General features: G+C 40.3%; 1 protein-coding gene across 1 annotated transcript in view; it reads left to right on the top strand.

The window, feature by feature from the left end:
• SMAD5 (SMAD family member 5) overlaps window positions 1-12,938 on the top strand; it is a 30,647-nt gene extending 17,709 nt beyond the window's left edge. Inside the window, exons 2-7 of the mRNA XM_009322697.1 lie at window positions 882-1,493; window positions 2,724-2,975; window positions 4,162-4,281; window positions 4,930-5,151; window positions 7,656-7,912; window positions 8,861-12,938. Of these exons, the coding sequence (XP_009320972.1) occupies window positions 1,091-1,493; window positions 2,724-2,975; window positions 4,162-4,281; window positions 4,930-5,151; window positions 7,656-7,912; window positions 8,861-9,004 (1,398 nt within the window). The 5' untranslated portion in view covers window positions 882-1,090 and the 3' untranslated portion in view covers window positions 9,005-12,938. The remainder of the gene's footprint in view (window positions 1-881; window positions 1,494-2,723; window positions 2,976-4,161; window positions 4,282-4,929; window positions 5,152-7,655; window positions 7,913-8,860) is intronic.
• The last annotated feature ends 11,109 nt before the right edge of the window (window positions 12,939-24,047 follow it).

Here is a 24,047-nt window from a genome sequence, read left to right as displayed (position 1 = left end):
CACCATTCATGAGCGTAGTTTGAGTTGCACAGTGTTGTTCTGTTCCTCTCCTTTCTGAGGCAGTTTGTAGTAAAGGTCACATTTCTAGTACTTACTCTGCCATGCCTTTTCCCCCCTCTTTTTCTGGGGAGAAGAAAACAGGGTTTTTTTGCCAACGGCTAAAAATATCCAGTGCCTCAAATATTCTTCTTAAAAGATATAAGGAAGTGCAGCATAAAAATAGCCACAGCTGAAAAGGTTGACCACCTTTTTGAGGGGTGGCTGGGGAGGGGTTGGCCTGAGGTTTTTACTGGGTTTTTCTTTTAATTGTTTTTGGTTTTCTTAGTTATCTACAGCTTCTTCCTAATTTTTTTTTTAATACTCTTCAAAAAACATGGGGTACCTAATTAGAGCTCAAGAGCAAATAGATGCTTTAATATATTCTCCTTTTGGGAAACAAAAGATCCATTTGAGCAGCTGAGTACTTCTATGCAGTACTGGCTGTGGAACTACTGGTTCCACCATGCCTCTTCCCGGTTTCTTCAGAGTAAGTTTAAGTCTTCTGGTGAAGCACTGTGATAGGGATATAATACCAGTTTTAAAACATATTCCCCAGGCATGTCTTCTGAAGGAAACTCGCAGATTTAAGGGAAGTTGTTAACAGAAACCATGCTGTCCCTTTGGTCCCTTGACTGTCCTTTTTCCCGTTAATCAGTAATGCAAGAACTGGGGACTCTGATCATGTTTTACTTTGTTTAGCTTGGGGTGAGGTCTTAGTACTTCTGGGATTTTGTTTTGGAACAAAATCAGGTGCAATGGCTAGGGTGGAAACAAGCATTCTATTTGTTTTACCACATTCTTTACTTGTTTACTAATTATTTGTTAACTTATCTTTTTAATAGAACTAAATCGGCGGAATCAATCATTATTTCTGATGTGAAGACTTCATCACTGACATCTGTATGTTCATTTGTCAGCCTCCAAGAAATAATACAGCTCATCAGTGGCGATAACTGCTTTTGGTGCACGCTGACATTTATTTGAAAAAAACAAATAAACAAAAAAAACCCAACAGACAAAACCCAACAAACCTTTTGAAGACTTGTGTCAAATGACGTCAATGGCCAGTTTGTTCTCCTTTACTAGCCCAGCTGTAAAGCGTCTGTTGGGCTGGAAACAAGGAGATGAAGAGGAAAAATGGGCAGAAAAAGCTGTTGATGCTTTGGTAAAAAAGCTGAAAAAGAAAAAAGGTGCTATGGAAGAACTGGAGAAAGCCTTGAGCAGTCCAGGACAGCCCAGCAAGTGTGTTACTATTCCCCGCTCTTTAGATGGACGACTTCAAGTTTCTCACAGAAAAGGCCTTCCCCATGTAATTTACTGTCGTGTTTGGCGTTGGCCTGATCTACAAAGCCATCATGAGCTGAAGCCATTGGATATTTGTGAATTTCCTTTTGGATCTAAACAGAAGGAAGTCTGCATCAATCCATACCACTATAAGAGGGTGGAGAGCCCAGGTATGTTTGAACACGGCTGTCTAAAAACTGAACAACATCTCCAGGAACCACCCTTGTTCACTCCCTCCTCCTCCAGTACTACAAAACAAATTAAATTGGGTGTATGGGGGAATTTGGAAGAGGAATGTTCAAAGTGTACTTTTCTGGTGGGGTTTTGGGGAGGTGTGTTGTCCATTCTGTACTAGCTGTTTTTCTTTGTGGTAAATCACACTTTTCCCACAGATCTCTTAAGCCTGCTACCCTTAAAGTTAGTGGCAAAGTCTTCATTTATAAGAAAATAGGAAAGTAGTAATCAAAAGACTTCAGTTTCTTTGAGAAACGTGTTTAAAAACCTCAGTCCTTGCAAGGAGGTTGGTAGCCTTCTTTCAGGGGCTTAATATTTCATCAGTGAGTTACATGAATTGAGGAGATAAAAAAACCCCACAACTCTAGGATGCAGTGTTCCCCACTTGATTTCCCATTAGCAGGCAGCAGAGCTGAACAGAACCAAGAGTGATGATCAGTTAGAGCAAGGTACCTACCAAATTTGTGTCAGGTAGCAAGTCTGCTGTTAAGGCATGTTGCCATGGGAGAAGGTGAGGAGGATTGTGGTTACGAGTGGGAGAGATGAATTATGTTGCTCTGGAAAGTATAATGAAAAGCTGCTTCCGTTGTTCCACAAAATGGTTGTAACTCTACTGCAAACGGCTGAAGTGCTCTGCTGTAGCACTTGAATTCCAGACTCCAGCACTCTTGAATTTAAAAGTTACGACTCCAGCTTGGCAGTAGTTGTATATTGTAGTACAGATTTTGTTTGTCTTCAGTGAAAAGGACTATATGTAACTGTATAGTTTGACTGTAGTAATATAGACTGTATTTCCATTTTTACTGATTTGATAACGTACACATACAGCGAGTCTTGCACTTCTAAATCAGTACTTTGGTACATGCTACACGTGGACTAAAATAGGTCTTTGTTAAAATAAGTCTGCTTCCAGTTGCATGAAATATAAGTGCATTTCTGCTCTGATTTTTGTGAGAGTAAAGTTTGAGTCTTCCATGAAGTGCAACATAAAAAAAAAAAATGGAGAGAGGATGGCGTAAAGGCATGAAGATGAATCCCCTACTCCTCTTTCCACTCCAGCTAGTGTTGAAATTTTCATGATGAGCACGTTATTTGTATCTCTTTCCTTCTATCTCAGTTTTTAATCTAAGTTTCCCTGGTTTTTGTTTGTTTTTTTTTTTTTTCAGTTCTACCTCCAGTGTTAGTGCCTAGACATAGTGAATTCAATCCACAGCACAGTCTACTAGTTCAGTTTAGGAACCTAAGCCACAATGAACCACATATGCCACACAACGCGACATTTCCAGATTCTTTCCAGCAACCCAACAGCACTCCATTTTCCATTTCGCCAAACAGTCCTTATCCACCTTCTCCAGCCAGCAGCACTTACCCAAGCTCCCCAGCTAGCTCTGGACCATCTAGTCCGTTTCAGCTACCGGGTAAGTACAGCCTAAATGTCAACTTAATAAAAATAATTGAGATGTCAGATGCTGTTGTGACTTACTACCTCAGGAATTTGTGATACTTGCAATAAATTGCTTTCCTACTTACATTTTAGGGGGTTTTCTTCCTAGTTTTGTCACTGGTCAGAGTTAATTGTTATGGTTTTATTTTTCCAAATGTTTTTCTCATGGATACTATAGTGGTGAGTTATTTTGCATGGCTTCAATGTAGAATAACTGATACATACTTTACAAGAATATCTAGCAATGAAAAGAAAGATGTAAGAGGCTGAGCAAGAAGTTTATTGATGTCTTTCTCTGAATAAAGACACGTGGTATTTAACTGGAAAAAAAAAAAGCAAATTTTTGATAGGAACTTAACCGATTTGCGTGAAAATAGGGAAGAAACACCAACTGGTAGGGGCAAAGGAAAGAAGCCTTATTGGGTCTGTCTGGTTATTGGTGTGGTTTATAAAGCCAAGAAGTTAATAGATGAAAGAATTCATCTTTCCAGTGGCTTGGTGGCCTCATCTTTGTTATTTCTGGCTGCCCAGTGCTGCAAAAAGAGTGTCCATTCAGTGGGTTATCCCTCTTGGGTAAGGACTGTGATCACTGGGACAGATGCATTAATGGTATCGGGAGGGAATTTCTGAAATAGGGGATAATAGTGTGTTGGTATGCTGACTGCTGTGCTGAATGGAAGAATGCAGAGATCCACGCTTTTATAATAAACTCAGCCTACAGAAGCAGCAAAACAATAACTGGTTTAGGCCTTTGTTATGCTATGGCAAATAAAGTTTTTTTTTTCAACGGAGAAGATGGTAGGCAAGAAAGCTAATGTTTATGTGGGGGAAAAAAAAAGTGGGAACTATAGTAATTTTGCCCAGCTGCAGGAGTGCAGTTGTTAAAGAGAAAAGGCAAAAAGAAAAAAGCTCATTTCTTAGTTTTCCTCACGTGTCCAACCTTGCTATTAGTGCCGTGGGTAAGAATCCAACTATTGAAGGAGGTTGCTGTAAAGACAGCTGGCTGGGTTGTCTTCGGTTTACTTTGAAAATGGGTCCAAATGTTTTAACATCTCTTGTTCAAGAGTATTTTTTTGTGTTTACAACTTCAGAATGAATAAATAAATATTCTAAATTGTTGAGGTTTACTCTGGTTTATTCTTATTTTTTCATATTTGTAGCTGATACTCCACCTCCTGCATATATGCCCCCTGATGATCAAATGGGGCAGGATAATTCTCAGTCTATGGACACAAGCAATACAATGATCCCTCAAATCATGCCAAATATATCTACCAGAGGTAAGTTGTAGAGTATGGTGTAAAATTAACATAGTTTGGTTTCTTATAACTCATGACCAAATCAAACTAATAACTTCAAATGGCGCAGTAAACCTTGTTGACAAGTGGAAGCAGTTCTCCAAGGCAAAATGGGGCTGTAACAGAAAGAATTGAGAAATAAAACTTGCCTTGCTTATTTGCATCTCTTGCTTTTAAAGCCTCGGGTGCATAGTATGGCTTACAACAAGTTGGACTTTTTTTAATTTCTCAGAATTAGTCTTTTCTGCTACCTTTGCCTGCTGTTGGAATTGTATATGCACAAAGGCTCTAAAAATTGAGTCCCAAAATATCAATTAAAACAATTTTTTTTAAAAGTGGACAGAAGAATCATGTTTCACCTGATACCACATAGTCATCTATGGTTTTTTGTGTAGGGTTTTTTTGTTTAATATCAGGCTTAAAATAGGAAAATAATTATAAAATCAATGGACTAGCTAAATGCATAAAAGTAAAAATCGTTAAGATCTTAATCAGGACTGTTCTTGCCCATCATAACTGTTGACTAAGCTTTTAGTTATCTGTTGATATTTTGGAAGGCCTGCTTTACAGTTTTAGATTTAATATTTTAACATTTATGTAAACTGGTTTTTCCATTTTGCTTATTTTCAGATGTTCAGCCTGTTGCCTATGAAGAACCCAAACACTGGTGTTCGATTGTGTATTACGAATTAAATAATCGTGTTGGGGAGGCTTTTCATGCATCTTCTACAAGTGTCTTAGTAGATGGGTTTACAGATCCCTCCAATAATAAAAACAGGTTCTGCTTAGGTTTGCTCTCAAATGTTAATCGCAACTCAACAATTGAGAACACTAGACGACATATTGGAAAAGGTAAAGCTTAGTTGTGTTACGCTTGATTAAGAAGCTAAGTCCTTGTCTTTATTTCAACTTCTGTATACTGCAACAATGATTATTCTCAGATAGGAATAGTAGAAGTAATCTGTGATATATTATCTACCTCTCCAGTATCTGAAGACAACTTAGGCATAGTTTGATTCTAGTTAGTCTAGGAATTGCATGCATTTTTCATTAGCGCTAATTTAAAAGATTAAATATTGCCTCTTCCTTACCAAACTATATTGTCATAGGGGCTTGTTCGTTATGGTTAATGACAGTCTGTATGTAGAATTTTGTGTTTCAGCACCAAGAAACATATTGCAGGACTTCTGATATTCTGTGTTATATCTGCTTCTTAAATCAAATTCTTCATACCACTTTACAGTATATCAAAGATTATTTTTATTTTGTTGTTCATGCAAGGTATTATGCTGCTGTCTACGGTATGTTCACATATCTTGCATGAGTTGGCAGCAGGACTTTGAAGTGCTAATGCAAAACTGCAAGGGCTCATTTGTCTGAGTGAATCCATGGGGTGTGTATGTGCGTGGGAGGGATTCCTGGAGACAGCAGGTTTTGCAAGATCTTCTAGTTTTCCCGTACTGTTTGGCTGATAGTACATACAGATGCACGGTTTTCATCCGATGGAATGTACTTGGATTATCTTACAATGTAGTACTCCTTTTCTGAATATCTCCTTTTTTGTAACTAAGTCCTGAGAAGAGAACCCCATTTCTATTGCACATATCTAGAGGCCTTTTTAACACCTAAGATCATTTGGTACAGTTGGTCTTGAGTTTTGTTTGTTGAAAGTCACTGTTGCTTGTTAATATATCTTCAAGACCCATCCCTGTCCCTTAGCAGTCTTTTAATTAGTAACTACTATAAATACAGGAAAAATTTGCAGATAGTCTGGAGACCACGAGTTATATTAATATCTCTTGGAAACGTGGCTCTGCAATGCTGTTGTTTGAGAAAAGTAAATGTTATAAAGGGGAACAATTGATTTCTGGGGTGCAGGTGGTTTGTCAGGTTCTTTTGTTTTGGCTTACCCCTTTCAATGGTACTGGCAGAGAAATCTTGCGCGTCTGGTCAGAAACGTAACAAGGATCCAGCATGTTGTAGAATGGTATTGGCTGCAATGAGCTTTAAAATGGCTACATCTCTAATACTAATTATTAAACTAAAACTTTGCTTTATGGTAACAGTTCTGAGAACAATTAAGATTGTTTTGGGATAAAATACTATTTATTTATGGCTTTTGTTTGGAAGGTCTTGGGTTTTTGCCTCCTTAAAACTACCCAATCCTATTTGCTAAGCTTTTTTCTGTAGAAGTGTTGCGTTGCAAGCGTAACTGACTTCTAATTGTGTGTTGGATTACTTTTGAAGTATCTGTGTTCTTCTCAGACTGCTACATTACCCAGCTCCCCTCTTCAGAGATCTCTCGGAAGGTCTTTACTCAAAAGAACTTAGCTAGCAAGTGGTGGTCTCTGTCTCTTTAAATGAATAGGGTTGTGTTGTGAAAGTGCATTCTTGCCCACCCCAGATTTTCTGATAGCTGCTTGTAGTTGATGAAGCCAGTGGTTAACCTTCATCCTACCTTAGTCCCAAGTGGCTCTAGCAATGTTCACAACAGTTGCTGCTGTCTGAAAGATTAACTTGCATCTGTTGACTTGCTGCAGCCTCATCTGGCAAACCACGGGATAGTCTGCAGTGGATTCGCAGGGTATTGCAAGGAAGACTTAAACTGAACTCTGTCCCAACCATATAACAGTGCTGGGTGGGGGAAAGGGAGAAGATCTGGGAGAAGGAAGGCGAGTATCTCAACTGAAGTAGCAATGAGAATCTGTGTTTTGATGCTGAAAGGGTCAGCTTTTGTGTATTAATTTTTAGTGAGTAATAGTGTTATACAGGCTTCAGAACGTAAAGGGAGGGAAGCGGTTATGTACATAGCTGAATCCAGGCAGATGTGATGAATCTAGGGGCTTTGTTGATTTTAAGGTCTGTAAAGTCTGATGGTGTTTAAATTGTGCAACTAATTTGACTTAACTCTCCTTTTGCTTGATAAAATACATTGAAAATCAGAGCAGACTATGGATATACTTTCTCATTCATGTCTATCACTGCCCGTTCTCCCAGGACACTTATTTCTGTTGGAATTGCCATAGGCAGAAGCTACCAGTTTTATAAAACTGGAGTTTTAAAATCCACATAAGTTCTCTAGAAAAATAGCTTGAAATAACTGTTGATGTGTGGAAGTAGTTTTTTCATTCTATTCTGTAAATGATGAGAGAAGGACATCTAGTGGCTGATGTATAATGAAGTCTACTGTATTTTGAAATGAGCAAGTCTGCTATAGTGTGGGCAAAAGAGCTTTTCTGAAAAGCTCCTCAAACAGAAAATTTACTGTCTCTGATTTCAAGGGGATTGTGTGAAGTACTGTATTTTTTAGGAAGAAAAAAAAAGTAATTTGAAACACTTTTATCTTTGTTTTCAAGGAGTTCATCTCTACTATGTTGGTGGGGAAGTCTATGCTGAGTGTTTAAGTGATAGCAGCATATTTGTACAGAGCAGGAACTGCAACTACCACCATGGCTTTCATCCAACAACTGTGTGCAAGATTCCTAGTGGATGCAGTCTGAAAATTTTTAACAATCAGGAGTTTGCTCAGCTTTTAGCTCAGTCTGTCAACCATGGATTTGAAGCAGTATATGAGCTCACCAAAATGTGCACCATTCGAATGAGTTTTGTAAAGGTAAACAAATTATTTTGGGGGCATTTAAATTTATTGTGGATTTGGGTATTCAGCAGTAGTTACATTAGCACTGTAACAATGTGGCAAAGCTGTTCTGACCTGATGTGGTGGTTCTCAATGATAAGTATGTTGAAAATGGTTACTCTGGGGAGAGGGAAATCAATGCAAGAAAGGAAAAGCACAGATTGCTGTACTGAATGTTTAGTTACTTCAGTGTGCAGGACAGGGATTTGATCATTGTGGTTGCTATAATTTTATTAAAGGAGATTGGAGCTCATGCTCTAAATTTGAAGGAACAAAGTGAACTACAAGACCACTAAAAAGCATGTGAGTAGAGAGGAACGTAAGTGATTGCAGAAAAAAATTGCAACTCCTTTAAAGATAATGTTTTTTAAAAAATTGATTATGGAAAAAAGACATGATTTGAATTTATGAAGTCAAACTGTGCTGTTATTCTCACAGTAGTGTTTTCTCAACATTGTTTAATCAAGATGCAGTCTGTTTCAGATTTAGCATGGAGTCTAGGCTTGGACCTTCCAGGTTTTTTTTTTGCATCTTGTCCAAAAGATGTCTTGTTTGTTTTGTCAATTATGATAAATACTGCTCAGTTTGAGAGTGTGGAGGATAGGGAGCAGGAGGGAGAAAGAGAAGAGAGATGTGGCCATAGCCAGGAGTCATTCTTGACTCAGCAGTGCGCTCCGCAGAGGAGCTCTTGTAGTCGCTCCAAGTCTGTAGCAGACAAGACTTGATTCAGGCTTCCAGGTGCAGCCTCCGGGCTGCTCCTTCCCAACCTCAGTTTTTTTCCTTTAGATAAGAACTGTTCCTAGATTGTGAGTTACCTTCAGATAAGTATCTTAAAACATGATTTCCTGCTTCTTGTTAGTACAGTTATTTTGAAAGACAAGCATGTTCTTAACTTGGTGGATAACATTTTGTTCGTTTTTATAGGGCTGGGGAGCTGAATATCACCGACAAGATGTCACAAGCACTCCATGCTGGATAGAAATTCATCTTCATGGGCCCCTCCAGTGGCTGGATAAAGTACTTACACAAATGGGTTCTCCTCTTAATCCCATCTCATCTGTTTCATAGTGCTGAAATTTTGTCTTCAGCCTATTTTTAGCGAACTTATTCTAATTCTAGAGAAACTTCCAGTGTGGATACTGTGAGCTATATGGAGAATGGATCTTACGGTTTAACTTTTTTTTTAAATCCCTTTGTGACCAATTCCATTGTGTATAGCTAATCAGTTTTACATTTCAATTTGTTCTTGTGATGCTTAAGTGACAGTTGAGCCCTAAGGGAAAAAAAGTCTATTGAAAAATTCAGAACACTTTTCCCCTCCTTCAAGTAGAACTAAACAGGCATATGTCTTAACTGGAAATTTTTTTTAGTTTTGTCCTGTCGGGACAAGAATTATGAAGACTGACTTCAGAAAACAAATACATATCATAGTTTGGGATTTTTTTTAACATTTATGAAACTGTTTGAACATGTGCAGCTCCGGCTTGCAAGCTGTATTTTTAGCGTAGTTTAACATCTTAAGGTTGACATCTGTCATAAGCAAAATTAGACTTTATGATGGCTAATTTGCCTCAGATTGAACAATGTGATTTTTTTTAAGTGTACACATGAAATATACTTTTTACAAATATTGGAGTGATGTAAAAACACTTGTATTGTCTATTGGAAAATGCTGTCATAAACACACTGTATATTAATGCAGAATAGCAGTTCTTAGCCTTTTCCCACTTCAGTTTTGTAATAGCTCTTTTAACCACCGTTTTAAATAGTAATTGATACAAGGTAAACATCTTGCACGTTTCTGGAGTAGTAATTCTTGTTTTGCTTTGATTTACACTCATGCCGTTTGGATTTGGTTGCCAAGGCTATTTCTTTTTAGGTACCCTTCTCTATTTTAACATAAACACTACGATTTGTAAATGGCAGTGCTTACTACTTTTTGGAAGGAATAAGGTTTTTGTTTTCTTTTTGGTGTTCTAGCTGTTTATTTTGCCTGTCTGGAGTTGATCTGTGTTAGGCCTTTTAATCTCTCAGTAGACATTACGCAGTATTAGTGATTACACTGTATTTAATTCACTTTCAGTATGAGTTTGAGTCTCTTTGAAGACTGTGAGTGGCTTAGCAAATTAGTAACTGAATGCAGAAGCTTTTACTTCCAGATCATGTAATTTAATACAGACCTGTTGGTAATGACCAAAAGTAATCACTTCTTTGTAGCCTACATGAAACAGTGGTCTTGATCCTGTCCCTGATGGCAGGTCTTCAATCAGAAGACTCGTAACTGTAGTTGGCAGCTTGATGGGATTGAAGGACTGCATTAATATGATGATGAAATTTCTCTCTCACATGTAAAGAATCCTGTTGCCTGTGCTGTTGTATTACTCAGTAGAGAATTTAAACACTGTACTAAACACTAAAAGAAATCAGTTAAATAACGTATGCGTATTTTTCCCCTTTTAAATAATTAAAAAAGGAGGCTGAAAGAAACATTCTAAGAGAATTAGAAGTGAATTATATACAAAATTTCTTTGCATGCCGAAAAAGACCTGTTGTATTTTTTAACTTCTCACCCTCCTTTTTCTCTTTTCCTGAACACTTCTTCAGAAAAGGGTTCAGTGTTTGGGGGAGAGGCTGAAAACTCTAAAATGCAAATACTTATTAAAAGATGTGTTGCAGTTAATTACTGCAATCCTGAGACATTGATTGCTTACACAAGTTATTGTGTCGTCTGTTGAATGACAGTTTCTGCTCAAATGTGGAAATCATGCATCATATGGTACCTAAGTAACAAATGATCTTAAAGGAATAAAATTGTTTACGTGTCATTAAAATGTTTCTTATGAAATGCCTTAAAGGAATAAACTGTAACACTTCTGCAGAACCCTAATGTTCTCTTGTACAGGAATTTCTATATTACTTGGTGTTTTGGTTTCTTTGGGTTTTTTTAAGCAGTTTCTCAAGTGTGTTTAAAAACAAACAAGTGCATCTTCAGGAGAAGGGGAATAACATTATTTGCCGCTCACCTTTGGGTCTTCTCTTTCATTCTTTGCAACTGCAACCCACAGATGGTTCTTTTGATCGAATAAGATGCGAAGTTCGTTGGCCACAGGATGAGGCTTCTATTTTCTTCTCCCTGGGCCTGACTTTTGTCGAGTTGCTGAATATGTATATTTGACACTACAGGATTTTTTTTTTTGTCTTGTCTAGCTTTTATAATAAATGTCATGGCACATTGGATTAAGGAAAGATCTTAGCTGTAGGTACAAGATTTTACTTTATCCAAAATGTTTTTCACCTGGCTTCATCTCTGTTCACTTGTATGTTTAGATGTGGCCAACTAAATGACTCAAGAATGGGTGCTGAAGTGGGTGTTTATGAGCCAGAGCTGGTGCTTAGTATTGTGGTTAGATTGGCTTACCCGTGCACTGAACCATAATTTCTGCAGTAATATCCAGTTAACCCACTTCTGATGCTGTCATTAACTACTAAAGTACTCTGGCATTTTTCTGCTTGTGTACATATTCTTGAACTGTAATATATGCAGTGCTGGGGATATCCTTGTGACTGCTGATTTTGCCAGGGTAGGCTTGCAAGAGCAGACCCGGTAAGGTTTGTCTATGTTCTACGTTTCTGTTCCTTTTAAGTAGGACTTCTTGAGAGCTTTCTGGTTAGCAAATTTTGTGTGCTACTGGTTCATGGTGTCTCTAATCATGTTTAGTTTATCTGTGCTGCTGATACAAAATTCAGGTATCAATGCACAGGGGGATTGGATGAGAACTGTTTGAGCCTAATGATGTTTTAAGTGTAGCAATAGTAAAGAGTGCTGCTTCTGTTGCAGCATACTTGTGTATAAGTCACTTCTTGATCTAGATGGAAGGATGGAGAAATTGAATCAGCCAGTAGTGTGGTAGTGGAAGATGGAGCCTTTCCAGTATAGCCCAGCTTAGACTGAATGTTACTCTTCAGTGAAAACTGTTTTGGCTTTTGTAGTGTAAGTATTTTCTTCTTTTTGGGCGTCTTTCTACTTTGCACCAACCACAGCATTAACTAACGGCTTTGGCAATACCAGCAAAGAGCCTAGAACAGGCATATACTGAAGTTCTTTGTGGGTTTGCTTTTATAGTCGCTAAGATAAGATAGTAGCTTGGATATTCCTCCTTAGAGGACTTCAGTCTTGCTGGCAGTCAGTCCAGTGCCTTGCGTAAGTATTACATTCATTTAATTGCATTAGGCATGAAGTAGTTGTACGTGAAGGGATGACATTGGGTTATGGTATCTATAGGACCAAAATAAAACTTTCTAGTATGACTGACTGATGAGAGACAAATCTAACGGAACAGCCCATTAGTTAAAAGAATGATGAAACAGCCCATGTGTTATGATTTGGTGTAGAATTGTTTAAAATATTGGAATTCTTTCGGGTTTTGCTTGAAGCTATGATTTCCCCCCCCTAGTATTACAATGTGAAAGTTGTCAATTCTTGGGCAGATGCTCTTGCAGTGTAAGTCTAGAGAACATGAAAATGTGTCAGGCTTTCCTCCTAGTTTGAAATAATTTTTTTCAGGATATTTAGTTGCCCAAAGTATCGCTGCTGATGGTTTTTAGGGGCAAAAAACCCTCAAACCCACAACCCACAAAAACAAACCGAAGTGTCTTCTAAATGTTTTGCTTCAAAGGACAAACACGTGACTAACTTTTTTTTGTAGTTGTGAAACTTCTGTTTAGGAAGGTAACCCATTCTGAGTTCAAATCAGTAGACCAAACCATCAGATTACAACATAATGTTGCTTTATTGTGCTGCTCCATAAACCTGCTTCTGTGTTTGTTGCAAGCATAACCTTTATGCTTTTGTTTACATTGTAGGAAACACAGTTCTAGCAATGAGTTTTTTCATTTAACTCTAAACATCTTTTTATTTTGTTAATTTTAAAATTATTAGGTTTTGCTATGTTATGTTTTTAAAGATATTTTTTGCATACTGCTGCTCATATTTCAATAAACAAAACAAAAAAACCCCAGATTTTTCTGATTTCCTTTATCTGTAACTCAGTACGTCTCAAATACTTGTTTACAAGGGTTGATTTATGAGTTCTTGTAACTCGATGCTGATGCCTTACCATGTACATATTCCTCCTCGTACAAATGTGACTTGTAATTTTAAAAATACTTTTCTATAGCTTTTTGGTAATGCAAAAGCTGCAGTGCTCTCAGAAGCACAGATTAAATTATTTCATTAATTTATTTGAGTCCTTTTTTGTGGGGCTTGTAGAATGCAGCCAGCCAAAGACTCTTAACTGCGGTAACGGTATCAATTTGCTGGTATTTATAAAAGTATTTAAATCAGTAGTACCAAAAATGTATAGCTGTAAGACTTCAGCAACGCTCTGATTATTGTGTTTTGGGTGCGGCTGGGGATTTTTTAGCATTGTGGCTGACCGTAACGTTTTTAAACAACTGTCATCATGTCTGAATATGTAGAGCTTTAAACTGATGACCGGTAGCCTTGTCATTGAAATGAAGGCTGTTTGAATATCTCTTGAAACTCAAGTACTGTTCCAATAAAATGGAAATTTTAGGAGCGTTTTAGTAAGCTGTTCTTTTACTGTCTGTTAGCCTTAATTTTTAAGATTGAGGGGAAGAAAACTTTTCTCTTGTTTACCAAGATACTACAGAAATAGAGGTTGAAATAGTAATTGGTGGTGTGCACTAATTAAAAGAAATCCCTTTTTTTGGCAGGATAAGTACAAAAATACTGAATCCCAATTCTGCAGGGATTTCCATTTAAGAACCACAGAAAGGACAAATTATTCCATTAGTACCAAACTGAAACAAAAGCGTTGATACTGCTTGATCTTGTCTGTGCTTCCTGCTTTGGGATTTAATTTGGCTAGCAGACTGCCACCTTGCAGTAATACTCCATGAAGTTCTCTCATCTTCTCAATAGTTTTTTTTTCCTCTGAATGCACTATACTAAGGAGGATCCAGTCACTCAGGTAGTAATTTTTTTTTTAAATCTCCTGAAACCTGATGGTTTTGCTTCCAAAACAATGATTGCCACGTAAAGTTCCCAGAAGATTTATTATGATAGTATTACCTAGATGATACAGTCTAATTTGCAAGTAACATCTCAAATTAAGTGTCACAGTGGCTTGTTGGCTTTCAAGAAACTTTATATGGATTTGTATTAATAGCTTTCTATATAAGTAAAAAAAAAAACCCAAACCTGAAGAAAAAATCTTCGCTATTAAAAGCTTTAAAATATTATTTTATAGAACTGAAGGGTTTTTGTTAATCTTACTAGTCTGTCTTTCTGGGGAATTGAGGGTATAGTAACAGTTGATAATTACATCTCTGAGTTGCTAGCCAAAGTGACCTGTGAAATTGTTCCTTCATGTTTTTTTCAGAAGAAAAAAAGCTTTGGGCAAAACCCACCTTTTCTACCTCCACTCCAACCTGCATCGTGTGTTAAATGAGTCAGAGGCTGCTTCTGCTCACTGCTGCGTAAAAAGCAAATATCTCACTAGCATTTAAAGTAATTAAACGTTGGGTGTCCTATATCGTGTGCCAGGCACTCTTGTCCTGGAGTGCTCCCTGCCCTGTTGTAGCCAAGGACCATGCCTTCTCTGACGCCATCCCAAGAAATCCTACTCATCTAGGAAAAACTGTTTCATGGAGGTTAGGAAAACTTGGGAAATTACTTTTACTATAGATACTCTGGTCAGAGGACATTGGAGTGTCAAGTCAGTGCTCTAAATGAGGCTTTTCCAAACAGCTTTCCCAAAGTAAGCACTTGGTATCATGGAAAGGCTGATTCCATTAAACTTGCCAATGTCAGTATTTTGGCATATATGATTTAGAATGTGTGTTTTCCAGACACCGCTAGCGTAAAAAAATCATTGGACTGCACTCGGTGGCAATACTGGCTCTACTTTCCCTTGAAATCTTAAGCACTGTTAATCTTCTGACTTAGGATGTGGAACAAGCTGTCGTCTTCTGGGTGCACTGAGGCATTTGTAAAAAGTCCCAAAGTACCTGTGAATTGTCAGCCACTCAGTTAAACATAAATGTTTGAAGATACTGCATCACCTTAATGCTCAATTAGTATTGGCGAGAGAATTGGCTTATGCTGATGAGCGTTTTGGGTTGGCACCATTCAACACAAATAATCATTCCCTTAGTTTTGGATATCTGTGTATAAACTTCGAAGTAAAGAATTGTCATCTTGTGCATTTTTATCATACACGCGCAGCAAAGCTGGTTGTCTGTAGCTTTGTAGTGTGAATTCTCACACCAACCACTCGCAAATTTAATAGCGAGTCAGAAGAAAGCTGCATGCTGGAAACCTAGGCTGAAAAACGAAGCCTACGCAAGCTGTAGAGTGGAGGTATGAGACTCGTGCAAGCTGTCCAGCATCCGTCCCTGGAATTCCTATTGTGCTGTGGGAAGAGCAGAAGTCAAAATAGAAACTAAATTTTTTGGGGAAAAAAAAACCTACAGCATAAAACAATCAGCAAAGCCACTGAAAGGACAATACTCTCTTGAGTCCTGATGTCTTGGTGCTTCTCCCAGACCTTCAGTTGTTCTTTTTCATGATTTTCCAACTCCTGCAAGTTGGACCAAGGGTCCTTTAGCCTCATAAGAAACATCATTTTGACGTATGTGTTCCTTCCGCCTCCTGTCGTGTGTTGTCCCCTACCCGGGTGAAGGGGACTGCGTGCTTGTGTAGCCATGGCCATAGGCCTGGTCGTGGGGAGCGTGTAGGACACTTTCATTCTCGGCAGAATATTTGTGTTGCTGAACTGCTTGCCCAGGTTTTCAGACACGCGGGGGAAAATGGCATGTCATGCCTTGAGTATGTGCCAGCCATTTGTCGCGGGTAGACTAAAACACGCAGTCTGGCTTTTTCTTTGCCCTGTGTTTCTATATTTAGCAGTATTTTCCTCTAAAACCATTCTGAGAGGTCTCCAAAGTCCAGCACAGTCAAAGGACTAGACCTCAAGATACCAAATAAGAAGCCTCTAGCTGATGGAGTTACAGTGGTACATTCACGTTAAAAGAGGGAGCAAACCTTCATGAATGGCAACACACACGTACAATAGCCGTGTGATAGGTGCTTCAGAGTTTTACAATTTCCAGGCAGTTTGCGTCAAATTCTTTTGGAATATACTGTTCTTGTTAACTGCCTTATAGGGCCACATGTTCAAATGTGCTGTACAAATCTTTCTGTAAGCAACATTTTTTTAGCTCTAGTTGAGTGCAAACCCAAAGACAGGTCTGGCTCGCGATTCTCTTAATCCTCCTGTTCTGCACTTCTAAAGGTAAGTCTGAGGCTGCAGTTTCGTTGGCTGGTAAATGTGGTTGTAGGGCATGTGGGGGTCCAGTTAAAAACAAACGTTGCAGCCACTGACAACATACAACATTGAAATGACAAAAAAAATCAGTCTAAAAGTTCATTCTAAAAATCTGGAGGCAGGAGATCTATCCCAGCAGAGACATCTTGCCAGGCAAGATACATTTTTTTTTTTTTTTTTCCCCCCAGTACTACCTTAAGTTTGTGCTGGAGTGATAATCATCTGCTCTTTGAAGGATGGCAAGAAGCCAGCATCACAAGTGTTCTGTTTTCTGAGCCCGATGGTCACACCTGACCTAGAACAAGCAGGCGCTGTTGGGCAATCCCGCAGTGAGCAGTTCTGTGTGAAATCTCTTTTGAAGGAGCTCTGCTCCAGAAGAACACTAAAAGTATTCACTTCAGTGCAAGAAATGAAGACGCAGATCTATAGAAAATCATATGAGGGAAGTGTGTCATTAAATTCGCTTTTATCCAGAATTTTTACTGGGCTAGCCACAATGTTTCCCTTAAATGTATGTGATGGGAAACCGCTAACGAGCCAGACCGGCTGTAGCTGTGAAGTAGGTTTATGGTGGGTCAATCAGGTCTGTATTTAATTGATTAACTCTCTGTATTGCTGTTTGAATGGTGCTTGCTGGTGCTACGCTGGAGGGAAGAGAAGCAGGAGGAAAGCAGTAAGGCAACGCATCCAGAGGGGTGGTCACGGGGCAGCTGCGTTGCCGTAAGTCACCTGGAGCCCACCTGCCTCCTGCTCAAGGTACGAGTTGGTTTTGGTGTGGGATGGCAAAGCTGTCGTCAAAGGAGTGCCCTGAGTTACCAGGGCCTCGGCTGCTCCGGGGTGGGGTGGTGGTTGCAGAAAGAGCAACAGTGTGGTGGAAATGCTTTAGGCGCCTGTACCCGCTACAGGCGATGTGGGACAGCTGAGGCAAGGTGAAAGTCTAATAAAGACAAAACGGTAGGTAGTTTTTATACACATCAGCAAGTTAATGTGAAATCTCAATTTTTTCAGTCTTAAGTCTTGCAAAAGAAAATAAAATTCAAACTTGCGTTCAGAAATAAGCCTACTTAGTTATCAAATCCCCGCCCCCCCCCAAAGGCAAACCCTGTAAAACTTTGCTCCCGCGGAGGTGCGAGGTGAGGGGCTTGAGGGGTGAGGTTCTGGGGGTGGAAGGTGTTGGGTCGTCTCCAGCCTTTCTGTGTTCCTGCCTCTTGCAGGGCTCCTCCTTTTTTCCATAAGACATTTAAAAAAGAAAAAAAAAAAGGCATTTTAAATTAACAGCTCTTTTGTTCTAAGGCCAGCTGTAGTTTGTTCTTTTTAAATACCTTTTTTCCATTCTCTTTTTGAAGTTGTACATCTGCTATTGCAAACAACCCGGTTATTTCCAGGACTACATAAGAAGTGCTGTGTAATCCAGTCATTCCTGCGAAATCTCATTTTATGAAGTCTCTCAGATATCGAAATTGCTGTTAGCAAACTCATGAACCTCTCGAGAAAGCTCTGAGCTGTGTGGGTGATTTTGACTTTAGAGCTGGATTGGAGGAATTTGGGAGACAATGCAAAATAGACAAAATAGGCTTTTTTCTGTAAGAGCCAAATGGAGACTAGTTTTCCTGAGACCTGTGAGATTTCAGATCTCTGGTGAACAGTCTCACTCTAAAAGATCTTTATAGGAGGAATTCTCCTTAAGTTTCCTGTAAGAAATTAGAGGTCAATACAGTATGTTAAACCTAAAAGTGCAAGTTCAGGAGTGGATGGGTTGTGTCCATGGAGATCGTTCACCGGTGGTGAACATTGCCTGGGCAAATGCTCAGCCCCGCAGGGAGGAATTTCATATTGCCAGGAGGGCAAAAATGAGGGAGAGAGGAGGAAAAACACTTGCAAAGATGTGACTGTGTGTGTAACTTGCTGCCCGGGAGACTTTCTGTATGGATTAATGGATTTAAACCGAACTTCTTTGCTTATACCTGTAGTTTCTGTATTTGCTCAGGGTCCTGTGCGTTAAGGCTCAGAAGAAACAACCTCCTAAAGCCAAATGTGCTGTGAACACAATCCAACGGTATCTTCCTTTCATCTTCTCAGTCTGATGTATCTACTGGTGTTTTAAATGTTCCGAATGCCAGGTAGATAAACCTTCTGGCTCTCAAGAGGTTTAGGAGAATGAGGACCATGGTCAGAGCAGCGTTCAGGGCAGGACACCGCGCGTTGGCGGAGCAGAACCAAACCTCTTGCCCAACACGTCCGCTGGGATTGGGTCTGGTGACGGCTCCTGCGTATGTGTCGGGGCAGCTGCTCGTGACCAGGAAATCGATGCTCAGACCCTACTCGGACTCCAGCCATTCTCTGAAGTCAGTCTTTGTAAGTTTGGACGGACAGAAAAAACTCAGGAGGAGTGTAACTAAAGCCTCGTTCTTGTTAGGACTCGCTGACGACTTTACGTAAGTTCTCAGCCTTTCCTCTTTCTTTTCTTAATGGAAGCTGAGTTGCGGAGGAGCCTCCGTCTTGGTGATTCCTGTTTTGAAGTGGTGTCCTGGGATAAGGGCTTTTAATTTCTTTTGAAGATGCTACTAGAAGAAAACTCATTAGAGCAAGTGCAGTTACAAATTGCTGTGGCTTTTGTGGTTTGACAACGGTTTGGAGAGCATGATCATGCAATGCAACTTTGCTTTCCGCTTTGCCATGCGGCACCAGGGCATTTACCAGCCTGAGGCATCCCAAATAGACGCGAAATATTTAGCTTTTGGGATTTATTCTTTGCCTTTTGCCTTGCTGTGTAGTTTGACAGACTTGCAAGTCCTACAGATGAGTCCTTTCCAGGCATCAGTTGTGATGGCCGTGTGGCATGGGGTGTAGAAAACGCTCAGGTTTTTGCTTGGGGGAAAGGGAAATGCAGGAGGGTGAATGCCCATGGAAAAACCACCTACAGGTAGGAAATGTGAGAAGAAAGATGGGTCCTGCTGGGTCCCCAAAATGTTAACAAACCTGGTGTTTGGGCAGAGAGCAACAGGATGAGCGAGCTCCCAATTTTGGGGTGCTCTTGCAGAGGAGCATCACGCTGGCAGCTCCTCCTTGGTTACTCAGTACCAGCGCTGCAGCGAGCTCCCCGCGGGCAGTGTCAGTGCCAACGGCTCAGGCAGCTGGGTTCAAAACCAGCTGTGGACTAAGAGATTAAAGCCAACAGACTGAAATTTAACAATAATAATAATAATCCGTTGGAAGGGTGGCATCGGATGCGAAAGGTCGCACTGCTTCCAGGTGGAAGTGATGAGTTGTTTCCCTGGCCCAGATGAAGAAGAGGTAAAACCTTATTTAACACGCGGGTCCTGATTCAGCAGAGCACGTAGCCATGTATTTTAAGTGTATGGATGCTCTCCAAAGCGTTATGGGAGCTACTCACCCTTTGAAAGCGAAGCATATAATTAAGAGCCTCTCGGAACAGGGGCCACCCCGCTTCTCACAGCATCGTGTCCTAGATTTCTGGTGTTTCACTCGTCTTTCGTATTTTAGCATATCGACCTCCAGTCTGCCTTGAAGAGAAGCCATCGGGCAGGAGGCTGCTGCGGGGCTGCGAGTGTCGAGAGGCTTTTTTGAAAGGCGCATTGAGAAAGTGGGGTTTGCTATAAAGACACAGTGAATGGTGTATTTGTGTCAGGGGCAGGAGCGTGACTGGCAGAAGGTGAGGGGAAGGGATGGAGTATACCTTTGGGACCCCATGTGTGTCACGCACCTAATAAACCAGTTGCAACAAGTGAATAAATGCCCGTCGGTCCCTCTCCTGGCATGCCTGTGGTCAGGAAGTGGATTTTATGGTCAACTTGAATTTTGGGCCTGGGGAAAGAGAATATATCTGATGTTTTCATTTAACAATTTTCGTACATTGGTTAGAATGTCATTAATAGAACTTTCTGCTGCAATAGAAGTGATTCTGGGTATCAATGAGAGCAACACAGGGCATGCATAAAAGTTTTCCCAGTAAACCAGCTAGCGCTCTAAGCGTGACAGGTTCTTCTGGGGTATTACTCCAACTATCGGGCTGTGGGGAAAAATAGGGTTATTCCAGGGTTATTCTTGAACGTTTAAATAAAGTACAGTAGGGTGCAATGCAACATGTGCTTTAAGAGGTTCTGAGGCTTTTGCTAGCAGAAATTCTTAGACCAAACTCATTATGGCCAATAGCTGAAAACAAGCTGTTGTTACTTAAAAATAAATAAGAAATGCCTGATTTGATAAAACTTGATTTATTCAAAAAGGGCTGAGATAAACACACTTGAATTTATTCTTGCTTTCTACATTAAAGTAATTACTTGGAATTACACCAGTTAAATTTGGTTCAGAGGAGATAAAAATTGGCCACCTATTGAGGAATAATATATTTAAACCTGTTATATAGCAGCTTAACTTACTTGAGCATAATAAAACATGGTAACCAAGACAATGACACGGAAGTGTTATCAACTGTGCAATTTCTGTGTAAAAAAAAAAAAGCTTGCAAGCAGGCTCCCATATATACACATTTTATCTGTGTGTTTGGGTGCGAGCCCGTATGTGTACAATTGCGTTGTAAAATCTTTTCGTTTGGATCAAGTAAGTTATGTACATATATACACAAAGCACTTCTGCTGTACTCTGCACGTTAAGAACGGATTTAGGGGCACAGCATCTGACACCACTTGAACCCCATTTTTCTGATAGATGATCCACTAGCAAAAACTGGAGCAAAAATAGGGTTTAGGACTCAACTGCAGCTATCCAGAAACACAGTTGTATGTTGAGCTACTGGGGTTAAAAAAAAACCAAAACAACAGAAAGCCCTTTGCCCACTGTTTGTGGGAAATAGAAATACTGTTTTGGGGTTCATGCAGTTGGATCTGGAATTGTGCTGTAACTGCAATTTTGTTAAAAATCAGCGTCTGTAAAATAGCATGTCGGCTGACAAGGTTAAGCAGAAGCTTTTAGAACAAAAGCAGATAGCTAGTAACTTAAACCGGTGTGTTTTGCCAGCGATCAGTGTTGAATCAGACTGTTGCCATATTGGTAAAGCATGCTTCTGATTGTTCTAGTTTTATATAAAGAGCAAGGAGTGGGGATATTGTGTATTAAAGGAACTACTCCTATAAAACTGTGTTTTATGGCTTTCAGAAGTTACCTACTTTTTGCACGGAACTCGGAGCACTCTGCTCTCCCCTTTCGTTAGTTTACATACTATTAATGATATTTATTTTCTCTCCTTCCTTCTCCACATCCTGATGATTTTGGTGTCATGCCGTGGCGAATAATTTCCTTTGTAGCTTAAGAAAGTTGAAAAATTCCTTAGGTATTTAGTGTTTCACGTAACTGGTAACTTAAAACCTGTTCGATGATGCAGTAAAACATCAGAATCACAATCAAAAGCCTAAATAAGCATTTTTAGTTTTCTCCTCCTGCCTGGCAGGACTCCCGCTGCATTACCAGGCAGTTTCAGCAACGGTTGAGAGAAATGGGTCTGGAAAGTAAACTCGTATCCTCAGCGTGGAGCTGTTAGGTAAATATACTGTGGTTTTTTTACATTTGATGCTATGGTTTCCTAAACATGGGTAACAAGCTCCGCCAGATGCCCAAATCAGAGATTGTTGGTAATGCAGCTATCCTTGTATGGACACTGAATGGCTGGATGATGACATTTGCATACATATAGAGCTTAATCTGGAATCATGGGGCAATTTTTTGCACAAAACTGTGTAAATTTGCTAAAGCATTCTCTCTTTAGTTCATAACAGCGCCTTTTATTTACAGCTATTCCGATTTGCATACAGCATATTTTTCAGCAACCTTTTCCTGCGATGCAGCCTATTACTTTAAAGAGGGTCAAATCCATTCACTGACATATGGAAATAACGCCTTATTGCACAGGGTTTCTGGTGCCTGCTACTGTTGTAAGACATAGTTTCTCTCTAGTGTCAGACAGCTTGTGTCCTCCACGGGCTCCTCGCTTCTCTGAGTGATCTGTCGTAAGGAAGAGTAGCAAAAAAAGAATTTTTCAGCTGGCAGTTTATGAAGAGCACAATGAGTGTCACAGTCAAGAGCAGAAAGAAAAACAGAATGATGTAAGTCACCAGGTCTGGCTTATTTATTTCCCCTTCTTTTAACACCCTGGCTGTCGACATGTAAAAAGCGGAGGAGCTCACGGGTCTCGGTGTGCCGCTCAGGTAGGGCGTGTTGGTCTGAATGATTAGGTGAGCTTCAGTGGCACTGGTTGAATTTAGCAATTCACTATACATGTTCTTGCTTAAATTTCCTCCACGGTGGAAGTAAAGCAGGAGAGCAAACGCAGTCAGTCTTTGGCATAGGAAAGGAATAATGTTCCTGCTTGTAAAGGGCTGAAAACCAGCCGCATTTTGTCTAAAAGCAAATTAATTCACTCGCACGGCTCAGTGACTTTCTTTTAAATCTTCTTGGCTCATATTTACAGCATTCATCCACAAATATTAATCAAAAATGATACAGGTACCTCGTGTCCTGGCCCTCGTTCCCCCAGCACACCTCTTGTGGGGAAATGCGCTGGATCATCTGCTGGTCAGCCGGGACGGGCTGGGAGCTCCGGGGATCTGCTGGGAGCCCCGTGCTGCTGCTCCACCTGCATGGGAAAAGGCTCTCCCTAATCCAGCTCCGGTGCTGGCAGCCGGGCAGAGAGGAGCCAAGGCTCTGGCTGCCAGTGCTCACTGTCCGTGAAGGGAGGGCACGATGGGTTTCTAGCTGATTTTCAGAAGTGGGATGCACCCAAATCTGGGGTCAAACGGCATTCTGCTGAATTTGCCGTCGCGGTTTTCTGCCTCAGGAGGCTCCGTGCTGTTGAAATCCCGGTGCTGTGAAGCATTAGTTGACTTTCTTAATCCCAGTTAACAGCACGCTGTGGAGCCAACGTTAAGAGGCTGAGCTTTCTGCTTGAGCTTTCCAGGCACTCCTTTCGATTGCTTTGACAAAAATAAATTAAAAAAAAAAAAAAAAAACAAAAAAAATAAATTGACCAATGTCCCTTGTTTAAAAAAGAAACACCAAAAAAGCGTCCCTGTAAATGGGAGAGGGGGTTAGTTCTTTGGAAACCTCCTCTCTGTCCGTGGCTCAGCTGAGCTGCGAGGTGGGACTGTGCAGGGTTCTGTCAAACATGACTTTTTTTTTTTCCCCCTCCTGACAGACGCTCCACCGCAGTGCCACTTGCTACCGTGGGAAGGGGAGAACTGCGTGGTGGTGCCGACCGGCTCTGCAGCCCGTGGTGCATCTGGCAGTGACACGATGCTAAAAAGGAAGAGATCTTCTGATAAATCCCTGTGAGTGCCTGAGGCTCTGGCTAGAGGTTTAGAGCTGGGGGAGGGTAACAGAGAATGGGACAAAAAGGAGAAAATTGCATCGAAACCTTTCTTTCTTCCTCAGACCTTTATTGTTAAAATCTAGAGTAATCAGAAAATGTCTTTTTTTTTTTTCCCCCCCTTCTATATGGTCCCCAGCACCCTCTCCAGCCTGACAGCATGTTAATTTTATTTTTTTTTTTTTCATCAAGTTGCTTTTATGCCATTAGCTGCTGGCTGCTTGCCAGCTCGCTCTCGCAATCTCTCGCTCCCATGCATCAGATAAGCGCCGTTAATACTTTTATTTCAACGCATTGCAACTTGAAAAAGGGCAGGGCCGGGGGCGAGAGGAGCGAGGAAGAGAGGAGCACTTGGTAAGTGGGCAGAGGAAAGGGTGAAACACTTCTTCCAGTCCCAGGGTGCTGATCCAAGCAAACGTTA

The sequence above is a fragment of the Pygoscelis adeliae genome, unplaced genomic scaffold, assembly GCF_000699105.1.
Source record: "Pygoscelis adeliae isolate BGI_AS28 unplaced genomic scaffold, ASM69910v1 Scaffold34, whole genome shotgun sequence".
In the NCBI taxonomy this organism is placed as follows: domain Eukaryota; kingdom Metazoa; phylum Chordata; class Aves; order Sphenisciformes; family Spheniscidae; genus Pygoscelis; species Pygoscelis adeliae.
Note: the sequence above shows the minus strand (reverse complement) of the source record. Positions and strands in the feature narration are given on the sequence as shown.